This window comes from Gadus chalcogrammus, chromosome 2, assembly GCF_026213295.1.
Source record: "Gadus chalcogrammus isolate NIFS_2021 chromosome 2, NIFS_Gcha_1.0, whole genome shotgun sequence".
Taxonomy (NCBI): Eukaryota; Metazoa; Chordata; class Actinopteri; order Gadiformes; family Gadidae; genus Gadus; species Gadus chalcogrammus.
Genome location: NC_079413.1, coordinates 6,353,854 through 6,365,280, shown reverse-complemented (window position 1 = coordinate 6,365,280; position 11,427 = coordinate 6,353,854). Strand labels below are relative to the sequence as shown.

The window sequence follows — 11,427 nt, the reverse complement described above, 5'->3', positions numbered from 1 at the left end:
TGTGGGATCTGTACGCCGTTGACTGATTTCCAGGTGCTCCGAAACCCACTGTCCAATAGCGATGGAGCACCGAGAAGGAAGGCGGGACCTGAATCCGTGTGAACGCCACCAGCAGGTAGGAAGGTAGTCCTGTACGCGACAGGTGCATCTGCCATTACACAGGTGTTTTTGTTTCCAGAAGCTACTCTCTGGTAACATGCTACGTAAAGGCAGGTCAGTTATGTCGAACTTATTAAATACAAATAATTCCTAAGGCATCATTTGTTTTCAGGAGGCATAGAGTTTGAACAGTCAACACAGGACCTCACATATAGCAAGCATATTGAATACAAGGGTGAGAAATGTATTCACATTAATATGGATTGAACCTGCAATAATTCATTTTGATCAGTATATTTATTATGATTGATCTGGAACTTTCAATTATTTATAAATGTAGCCTAATTATTTAAATGTATGATTGTAAGATTACTTAAGCTCTGCATCATTCACTATGATCGAAGTGTCCCAACGGTATGACTATGCATTAAAAAACAGCCATTGATTCAAAATATATACCATTAGCCACTGTTACCTTGCCATAGCTCCCAATTTAATGAAACTCTCCAAACAATTGAAAGTCCTCATAAATGTTTCTCTTGGATATAAGGGAATTAGACAAAGAGCACATCCATATAAATGGAACCGCTTGAAAAGCAAGTCATTGCATTATATTCGGCTTTCATCTTTTAGCTGAAGGTAAACTAGCGGTATTTAGCTGAAATATTGAGAGAGATTGCCATCGTGTGGCCAGTGGCCATAATGTCATGTGGTACAAAATGCAGGTTCACAATATCCTGGAAATAACACCAACAAATGCAAAAACAAATGAACTACGGCAGTCTGAAACATTTACTAGGGTACAAATACATCATATTCTATTAGAATTGTAGCAGGCTGTCAAGAATTTGACAAAGCAGTCTTCTCAGAGTACGTCTCCTCATGTTGACCCACTCAGTCTTCTTTGAGCCCTCCAAACACAGCTGTCGGGACGCTCTTCTGTTCCAGTTGTACCTCTGTGGACCGCAGAGCAAAGGGCCGTTAGTTACGACAACCAGAAGATCATAAGTGCAATGTTAAATACTGAGGCTCATTGTATTCACAGCCTACCCTCTGGGCCTTGTTCTTCCTCCCCTCCGTTCTCGTCATCGTCGTCGTCATCATCAATGTCGATCTCATCCGGGTTGGCTTGCTTGGCGAGCTGGGCCAGCTCACTGCGAGAGGTGTCACTCCTAAACATGGACACAACATCTCAGCCGTTAAGCAAACGCTAACTGCAAACTTAAAAGATCTGCAGCAAATCATCCCGAGTGATCGATCCCCAAAACGACTGGGAAACAAACACAAGGGTTGAATTGAAACTTAACAGTGGAGGGTTTATCAGCTACATCTGTTCAAGCACACACAAAGAAAAGACAAAAAAATAAATAAAAAAAAACACCGACCTGACAAAGAGGATCTTCTCTTTGGGCTTCGCCTTGTCCTGTTCGGCCTCTGCAGCCAGCTGCTGTGCTTTCTGCTCCAGCATCTTCATGTCATCCAAGCCCAGCTGGCCCGGAGCGAGGTCTGACACTTGAGACAAAGAGTGAGAATGAGACAAAGAGCCCTGCAAAGAAATATCGGGCCTGACTCAAAACACTGAGCCGGCTGCGGTCAAGCAAGCGCAGGCTGCTCTCACCCGTTCCCGTGGAGCTGGTGGTGGCCTTCATCATCTGGGAGGACATGAAGTTGACCTGGGTGTTGTACGTGGCCTGCACGCTGCGCTTGATCCTCAACATCTCCCTGATGGTGTCCTCGTTGCCGTGGCGGATCTCAAACTCCTTCCACGACTGCCAGAAACTGGCAGTGACCTGAACAAGATGGAGAAATGCGTCTTGGTTTAAGTCACTGGAAAAAAGTGAGTGACATGGGGATACGAGATGCCGACGGGAAGAGGAGAACACTGTGGTGCGTCGTCTCACCCTGGGGTCGCAGATCTGGGAGCAGTAGGAGTAGATGGCTCTCGAGCGGTCGATCTCCCCCAGCTTGCTCTCCATGTCGGCGAATCGCACACACATGTCCCTGGAGTGCTCATCTGGAAGGACCTAGACGGAAAATAACCAGATATTTGTATCTTATCTCCAATGCATAGTTTAAACAGTAATATTCTTACAAGCAGGATTTAGAAATGAAAAAACAACACAAGTCTGTTATGTAGCAATTGATTAGTCTGCTTATTGAAGGCTTATTAATGTTGTCTACTAAAAGTTTGGACAACAATACAACCTGGCAGCCCAAAATAATACAAAAGCGACCAATAAGATAGAATGGTAATTAATCCCAGACTGAAAATCAGGCCATACCTCAATAGCCTTCTGGTAGATGGCCCTGGTGTAGGTGACCCCGTAGATTTCGGCGGCTCTTTTGATGTAGATGTTGAACATGGAGTGCCTCTCCCCGGTGCCCACCGCCTGCGTGGCCCGCTCATAGACGGCCATGGCATGGCGGGCCAAACCGTACTCCTCTTCCAGCTTGGCGTACAGGAGGTAGATAGCTGGAGAGCAACAACAGGATGGCAATCATTCGTTGATGTTTTTTTTACATCCTTGATTCCATTTCATTTTGTGAAATCGCAAGAAAATAAAATTTCTAAATATTTCAATTCCATGCAAAAAGCTCTGTGGCACGACTATTGTTTTGAACAGAATTACCGATGCATTATTTATCTTTATTTTTGTACTTGATGGAAGTAGGTTCTTTCCCTATGAGAGTTTTGTACTTTTTTAATGCATAATAATTATTAAAAAAAATACATAATTATTATCATTATTTTTTTTAAACATTGGTAGTCAAGGCGCGGCCCTATTGTTGTTAAGGCCTTAACCAAACAGTGCTGGGGGAAACACTGCTTACCAAGCGGCATCACAAACCATAGCTTTAAATTCAATACAAAACCTTAACTACAGAGTAATCCAGGAAACAGCAGATGGTTTTGTTTGCTGGGAAAGAAGCACTACTTACTCTTTGCGAACTTGGCAGGACAGCCATCCAGAGCCTGCTCGAACAGGTCCCTCGCTCTCTCCAGCTTCTTTCCCCCGTAGCGATCGATGAACTTGGTGAGGTACGTGTTCCAGATGTCGTACACGTTGGGCCATCGGAAGAGCGCAATGCCTCGTTCATACGCCTACATAAAAAAAAAGAAAATGCAAATGTTGAAAGTGTCTCGGGTTAAGAATTGCTTTCACAGGATGACATCAGACCTGTGTAGAAGAAAGAAAACGGATGTGCGCATCGGTGAAGTTTGAATATCTTATTACCTTGAAGCTCTCCTCAAAGTAGTTGTGCTCTTCCAGGAACATGGCGTAGTTGATGATGATTTGTGGCGTGGCGATGCGGAGGTCGATTATGCGGTCGTACACTGCCTTTGTAGACTGAGAATAACACGGGAGGGGAAGAAAAGCAATTTGCTCAGAGATTTTCCCAAAATAACCATATAAAAAAAAAATAAAAAAATTAAATAAAGCTATTCATACCTGGAAAGTTCCCAGGCTCTCCTCAAGGTCGGCCAACATAGACCAGACCTTCAAGGACTTGAAGACTCTGTTCTGGACGGGCTCGGACACATCAAAGTACTCTGCCTTCTTGGCCGGTATAGCCGTTGCTTTCTGTTAGCCATGGAATGATACCAAAAGAAGACAATGGTTTAAAATCTTAACTCTATGGAGGAAACAACACATCCATATCAAGGTAAAAAAAAACACTGTGGCTCACCCTTAAGATGCGAAGCGCCTGCTCGTAGTTCTCGTGTCGCAGCTCCATCTCTCCGTACTCACACCACACCCCCGAGAGGTCGTCCACTTGTTTGAAGGTCACCTTGGTGGCCTTCTCAAAGATGGTCCTGGCCTGGAGGATAAAGAAGGAGGTCAACAACATAGGAAGAAAGAAAGGAGGAACCGATGGAAGCAGAATTGAGTCACAGCAAACAATCAGATTAAAATGAACGTTCTGGTGGTGGGCGTTTACATCGTCCAGCTGCTCGTTTTCCTCGTAGAACTTGGCGAAGGAGACCCAGAGGGAGTGGGGCTTCCCCGTGGCCTTCAGGGGGTCCACAGTCTGCACCGCCTCCGTGTACGTGTTGATGATCTGTCGACCACACGGAAATGCACAATGTATTCATGACATGCTTGTGACACGCACACTTTTTCTTAGAGTTAAAGACTGGGCCCGAGAAGATCGTTTCTAGGCCTATCTTTTGTTTATCACATGAAGGCAGAATAATGCACCTGTCGCGGATTGCCCTCGTACAGCTTGACCCTTTTGTGCCACTCGTGGACGTTGTGGGGGTTCTGCCGCAGCAGGACACTGTTCAACAGGAGCGGCCGTCTGGCTATCAGCTGCTCGAAGCGGGCCAGCCTGAGCTCCAGGTCAACGTCATCTGGAAGAGGCAGAGTAAAGATACACAAGTCAATTCATGCGGTTAAAAAAGGCATATAAAAAGTAGAGTAAAATAATATACTTTGCAATAATATCACAACGAAAATAAAAAAAAATAGGCTCCACACACCGTCTTCATCCTGGCCCATTTCAGACGTGGTCTCCATTTTGGCGGCGATCATGCTCTCCTCGAACTGGGCGTAGCTGTCGAACACCTGGGTGAAGTCCCTTACCGTCACCACTGTCAGGATAGCTTCCTCGTACACGTCACGGGCCTGAGGGTAAAACCAGACGTGTATCATTATCGTAATTATTTAAACCTTTACCATGACACTGCAGCCATCTCTTTTTTTTGCACAAAATCGTATTCCCTCGTCCCCAAGTTGATGGGTTTAGTGCCATGTTTAACACAAAAGAAAAGTCAAGGATGGAGTTCGACTGCGGTTCAAAAGGTAGCCTTGAACTTCAAGCAAACCAAAACTTAGCAAAACAAAAAGCATACCTTCTCAAAGTGGCCGCTGCGGATGTAGTAGTCAGCTAAGGAGCACCAGAGTTTCCCCAGCTGGTCTGTGAAGCGGGTCAGGCCTCCTCGTATGATGGCCCCGACCTTCAGCGACTTCACTTTGTCAGGGTTCTGGGAGATCAGGTCACACAACTCATGCCACAACTGTCAGGGAAAGAAAACCAGAAAACGACAGGATTAGGAAAAGTTCTCTCAGCAATACAATAGCAATATGGGGGTATAGGGAGTCAACTCCCACCTGGTAGTTGGACTTCCCCTCCTTGGACACAAAGTTCTCATCGTTGACGATGGCGGCGAGGCGCACGGCCGCCTCGTCCAGGCGACCGATGGAGCGCAGGTAGTCAATGTACTCCTCTGCGTTTTCTGGAGAGAGCTGCACACCACACATTAACCACTTAGCACATCATACTGACCAATTTAAAAAATCTTGTATTAAGACATTTTACATTGAATGGAAAGCAAAAGACTGTACAATTTTAAGTTTTAATGGTAGCACAATATTGAGTATACTGATGCATGTAATGATGTATTTGTGGCATGTCTACACCACCTACGACTAGTTTAGTGTACTTGCCTCCCAAGCATCCACAAAATGGCTCTTTTGTTTTTCATTTATTTTACATTATATTCGCGGAAGGCTTTAGTTCAAACCCTTCTTTCGGAACAACTGCCTTACCTTTAGGTATCTGCGGTAGACCCGGATGGCCGTCTCGGGCAGTGGGAGCTTCCGTGCATAGCGAAGGTAGAGGGGCCAGATACGTGGATGTTGTGTAACAGGGAGTGCTCGGAGGGCCCGGTCAAATGACCTTCGACTTTTGGTGATTTTAGACTGACCCACCAAGAACTGGCAGTAATCAAGCCATATACGAGGCATCTATTAGTGGGAAAGACAAAAAATATATATATATCAAAATATTTCTAATGAATCTTCAGCATTTTCATTTTTTTTTTAAGTTTGGAATGTCACCTTATGCATGAACACCAGGGCCCTTTCATGGCAGTTGTTGACCTCCTCAAAAACCATCTCTGTAATACATTTCCCCTTTACTTGCTTCCGCCTTTCTCTCAGGTAGTTGTACCAAAGCTTGTAACTGTAGAAAAAGTTGATGAGCGGAGAAACGATAATACAGCATGTAAACAATTATTTTCAGACTTTAAATAAGATTTATATTCTAGGAAATTCTAATAGATGGGCCACAACCGATGCCTGATAGGTCCCTCTTGTAAAACACAACCTTTGAATACGTCTCTTTTAAATGACAGTGAGCTCATTATACGAGACTGTTGGCTCCGGTGCGAATACATAACTATTTGAGGACAAATAAAAGGTTCCAGATTATGTTTAACAGATTAAATAGCCACACGGTTATTTACGATGTGCAGAAGTGTTACTCGGGAAATAAAAATCTATTTATCATTTGATCACAAATTTCAACTCAAAAGGCTGGCGAGTGTTTGTTTATCAGATCCACGTGCATCCTTATGTGTACATTATTCACAAGTAATTTAAGTCAAAGTAATAGAGGCCTTTCATGTCATTTCTAATACATTTGTATGGCATGTGTAACGCATGAGAGCATCAAAGCAACACCATACCTGCCAGGTAGCTCTTTCAGAGCCCGCTCGTATATCATATTGAGTGTAGCCTTGGGTCCATTCTGTTTGAACTCGATGTATCGCATCCAACACTTGACTGAATAAGGGTTCCTGATGATCTCCTCTTCATAAGGTAGGTCATCGTCCTCCTGTTTGGACAAACACCACAGTGTTTTCTAACGTTGTGATACATCCAGTGAGCTAGCACGCTACTAGCCTTTCGTTCGCAGTATATGAATACGCTACGGACACTTTGTTATGCTAGATGTAATTTAATGCAAGGTAAGTGATATCTGAAACGCGATTATGATGAATAATGCGTTTATTGTGCAAAACGAATGTAAAACGAGTTTAATAGTGTCCCCAACTTCAGCTAACGTTGAGCTAAACACAGACAACTAAGAAACGATTGCGTTTGTTTGTCGAATGTTGGTTTTAAAAATACTGAAGCTAGTCTATCACTGGGTATGCAAGAAATAAAGTGAACTTACAAAGAGGACATCAGTTGGTCCATCTGCTGAAGGCATTTTGCCTTGAAGTTGTTAAACAAAAATCTGAACGTTAGCTTTAAAACTTCAACCAACGTGAGGGAAACGGACAGCTCTTCTTCTTCCGTTTTGAGCGGGGACCATCTTACTGGGTAAGGCTGCATTACCCCCACCTACTGGGCCAAATTGTTTTAAACATCATAATGTTATTATTATTCATTCACAATTATTATTTATAATAAATGTAATATTTATTTTATTATTATTTTAATGACAAAGCATTGATAGCAGTGCAACATGCACATTGCTTTATCTGGATGTGGTACAGATCCCTTACCTTCTTGTTGCTCCATGTATGCTGCCATCTCTTTATTTGTTTTACTGGACACATAAACACTTTCTTAATGATTCCTACATTCACATTCACTCTATTTTCAGTTTAGCTATAGTATCAGCACCCTTGTTAATAATATGTTGGCACCCAGATGACTTTAGTTAATCAAAACCGTTTGTAGTGGAAAACTATTGGAAAACTTCCAAAATACCAGTATGCTTTTCTATATTTTTAACTGGTCTACCAAATCATTAGCTTAATTAATTTGTTTTAAGGTATTATACTTCTACAAAAAAAATGAATAGCAGATGCAATATCTATTTATTTTTGTTTCTTTATATTGGTAATAGGGTTTAAGTTCAGTTTATACAATTTATAGAAGACAAAAATACCAAATCTTACACAATGAGCAAAATCACAAAATACATTTCTAAGCATGGAAAAAAATCAGTCTTTGTTTGCATACTTAACACAACTACTTCAATTACAAATTACAACAATTACAAATAAAGGATAATTCGAAAGCCAAAAAAACGACAAGAGCCTTTCTCCGCTGTTGACCTTCCATTTACTGGCCATAGACTGGCCATTGAAAGTGAATCACCTCTTCCTGCCACAATCCTTCTTATCTTTTCTCCCGTTTCCTTTATCACTGCCTTTTCCTTGCTCCACCTTCCTTTTCCCCTGAGCGGCTTCCCCTTTTCCTTTAACCCCTCCCTGTCCTAGCCCAATCTGTAGATGGGCGGCGTGGACCCTCTCAATGAGGGAGAAATAGTCATCATCTGGGCTGATGGTGTTGAATGGCTTCCTCTGTTCATTCTGATGAGAGCCGGTGGCCTGAGGTTGGTGCTTATGGGAGACCCCTGGGTGAGGGGAAGATGGTCTTGAGCGGCTTGCATGGTTTGGGGGGGCGAGTCTGGGCTCAGTGGTCTCCTTTGGGACCAAGTTGAGGTTGAGGGAAAGGGGTCTGCCCGGACGTGGGCTCAAGGGTACAACGATCTTATCTCCTGGGGCTCCGAGAGTGAGGAAGACCTCCGGGAACTCACACGGTAGGTCGCTGTTCTCGTTGCCCTTTAAAAGATTCAGAAGTAAAAGCAGATTTGTCAGTGAGTGTCTTGATTTTCTTAAAAATCTGATTAACAAATCATTTAAACTATCAATAATAAGTGATATCAACTGACCGGTTGTTGTGTGAAGCTCATGGATACCGTAACTGTAACCTGGAAAAGAAGGCCAAGCGTAGACAAATTAAATGAATTACTCGAAAAATATTTAAGAAGATTTGTATTTAAGAAGAGAGTTTACTTTTCCCGGCAAATTTATCTTCTGACATTCTGAGCCTGGGCTGAAAGAGGCAGATAGGTCATAACATGACTCAGTTCGTCTGGATGGAGAAGCAGGCCTGGAAAGGGCCTTACGTAATGTCACCGGTGTCCCCTCACTCAGAAGAATTTGGGGTGGAGGACCCTATCAGAAGAAAAACAACAAACAATACACAAGCTGTAGAGGCCCGTTTACACTGAAAATATTATGAAGGATTTATATGACAACCGTTCACGCATGTCACAAGTCCGTGACCTACCTGGCCTTCAGCTCTTGCCGTGCCACTGCCTTTCGGCTTTGACGATCCGCCGAACCCTGGCAAGGAGGGAAGCGTAATGCGCTGATCGTCCAGCCTCCGGCCTTGACCTCGGGCAAGGCTTTTAAAGAGCATGTCTGTGTCTGTATCTGTAATGCAGGAATAAGGGGTAGTCTAGTGAAAGGATGGACCAGCAGAAACCATAATTTAACACGTGGTGCCTGAGTTACCCTGACCTGTGAGGGCAGGACTTGCGGGGCAGTCTTTTGTCAAATTTTGTGTGCTACTGCTAGGCGTTAAAGTACATCGCTGGTCATCCATGCGTTCACGATGGACATGATTCATCATGGCAAAGAAGCTGTCTTGCTCAGCTGTTGCCTAATAAATAAAAGATAACAACATTTATTTGGCCTTGCTTTTTTTCACATCAATTGAAGCGATGGAAAGTTTGATCAAAATCAATGTAATGGAACATGTCTAACCTGTTGGGTATCTGGGCCTGTACCTGTAAAGCAGGGTTAAAGGATAGTTAATGAAAGTACAGACCGACAGAAACCATAACTGAACATGTGTGACCTGAGTTACTCTGACCTTTGAGAGCAGGACTTGCAGGGCGGTCTCTGGCCAAATTTTGTGTGCTACTGCTAGGCGTCAAAGAACATCGCTGGTCGCCAATGCGTTCGCGATGGACATGATTCATCATGGCAAAGAAGCTGTCTTGGTCAGCTGATGTCTGATAAATATAAGATAACAACATTTCCAGTATGCACTTATCCCTTCTAATTCATTATTCTCTATGCTCTAGCGTGTTGCGGTGACTGCTACTGGATGCCTGGACCCTCCTTTAGGTTAACCGGCCTGGAAGGAGTGATTCCCCACTCTACGTTTCTCCCTAAGATTTCTTCCTTTCTAATTAAAGGATTTTTTTCTTGCCCTCTTGGGGGCTAGGCTCAGGGGGGTGTCATCAATATTTGGCTTGTTAGCCCTTTAAGACTAGCAGTGATTAAGGGCTGTACAAATACAATTTAATTTTATTGCATTTGTATGGCCTTGCTTTTCTACATCATTCAAGGGTTGGAAAGTTTTATCCAAATGAATCATAATGGCACATGTCTAACCTGTTGGGCATCTGGGATAGGGGTACAAGAGGCCGACCTCTCGCGAGGTCTATCTTTGCAGTCAGTCAGATTGGAGCCAAGAGAACTCTGCTGGCCAGATGGGTTGCTTTTATTTTGGACGACGTTTGGCGCAGAACCTTTCTGTTGACGGGCAGGACTTGCCGGGCGGTCTCCGGACAAATTCTGTGTGCTACTGCTAGGCGTCAAAGAACATCGCTGGTCGTCCATACGTTCACGATGGACATGATTCATCATGGCAAAGAAGCTGTCTTGCTCAGCTGTTCCCTGAGAAATAAAAGATAACATTTGTATGGCCTTACTTTTCTACATCGTTTCAAGGTTTGGAAAGTTTGATAAAAATCAATCGTAATGGAACATGTCTAACCTGTTGGGCATCTGGGCCTGTACCTGTAAAGCCGGGTTAAAGGATCGTTTAGTGAAAGGATAGTCCAACAGAAACCATAACTGAACATGTGTGACCTGAGTTGCTCTGACCTTTGAGGACAGGACTTGCCGGGCGGTCTCTGGCCAAATTCTGTGTGCTACTGCTAGGCGTCAAAGAACATCGCTGGTCGTCCATGCGTTCACGATGGACATGATTCATCATGGCAAAGAAGCTGTCTTGCTCAGCTGGTGTCTGAGAAATAAAAGATGACAACATTTGTATTGCTGTACTTTTCTGGAACAATTGAAGGGATGGAAAGTTTGATCAAAATCAATGTAATGGAACATGTCTAACCTGTTGGGTATCTGGGCCTGTACCTGTAAAGCAGGGTTAAAGGATAGTTAATGAAAGGGCAGACCGACAGAAACCGTAACTGAACATGTGTGACCTGAGTTACTCTGACCTTTGAGAGCTGGACTTGCAGGGCGGTCTCTGGCCAAATTCTGTGTGCTACTGCTAGGCGTCAAAGAACATCGCTGGTCGTCCATGCGTTCGCGATGGACATGATTCATCATGGCAAAGAAGCTGTCTTGGACAGCTGATGTCTGAGAAATATAAGATAACAACATTTCAAGTATGCACTTATCCCTTCTAATTCATTATTCTCTCTGCTCTAGCGTGTTGCGGTGACTACTACTGGATGCCTGGACCCTCCTTTAGGTTAACCGGCCTGGAAGGAGTGATTCCCCACTCTACGTTTCTCCCTAAGATTTCTTCCTTGCTAATTAAAGGACTTCTTTCTTGCCCTCTTGGGGGCTAGGCTCAGGGGGGTGTCATCAATATTTGGCTTCTTAGCCCTTTAAGACTAGCAGTGATTAAGGGCTGTACAAATACAATTTAATTTTATTGCATTTGTATTGCCTTGCTTTCCTACATCATTCAAGGGTTGGAA

The 11,427-nt window shown here is 43.6% G+C and overlaps 2 protein-coding genes across 3 annotated transcripts; both read right to left on the bottom strand.

Moving 5' to 3' along the window:
* Positions 1-97: 97 nt before the first annotated feature.
* On the bottom strand, positions 98-7,219 carry xab2 (XPA binding protein 2). 2 transcript variants are annotated; one of them, XM_056577453.1, is made up of 19 exons: positions 7,063-7,219; positions 6,572-6,720; positions 5,943-6,066; positions 5,652-5,849; positions 5,214-5,348; positions 4,955-5,119; positions 4,583-4,727; positions 4,302-4,453; positions 4,042-4,161; positions 3,790-3,921; positions 3,552-3,683; positions 3,336-3,449; positions 3,040-3,202; positions 2,382-2,572; positions 2,001-2,123; positions 1,718-1,889; positions 1,485-1,611; positions 1,150-1,271; positions 98-1,055 (listed from the first exon to the last, which is right to left on the bottom strand). In XM_056577453.1, exons 1-19 carry the CDS (start codon positions 7,096-7,098, stop codon positions 994-996), a joined length of 2,562 nt encoding a protein of 853 aa, XP_056433428.1. In that variant the 5' UTR covers positions 7,099-7,219; the 3' UTR covers positions 98-993. The 2 variants fall into 2 exon arrangements, with proteins under 2 accessions (XP_056433428.1, XP_056433436.1); XM_056577461.1 differs by having other exon boundaries at positions 1,485-1,605; positions 7,063-7,205.
* A 774-nt stretch (positions 7,220-7,993) lies between these two features.
* LOC130404204 (uncharacterized) lies at positions 7,994-11,075 on the bottom strand. The gene is made up of 11 exons (XM_056608851.1): positions 10,939-11,075; positions 10,830-10,852; positions 10,586-10,727; positions 10,476-10,498; positions 10,091-10,375; positions 9,564-9,705; positions 9,455-9,477; positions 9,209-9,350; positions 8,976-9,121; positions 8,725-8,860; positions 7,994-8,256 (listed from the first exon to the last, which is right to left on the bottom strand). The coding sequence occupies exons 1-11, from the start codon at positions 11,048-11,050 to the stop codon at positions 7,994-7,996; spliced, it is 1,437 nt and encodes a 478-aa protein (XP_056464826.1). The 5' UTR covers positions 11,051-11,075.
* Between the last annotated feature and the right edge of the window lie 352 nt (positions 11,076-11,427).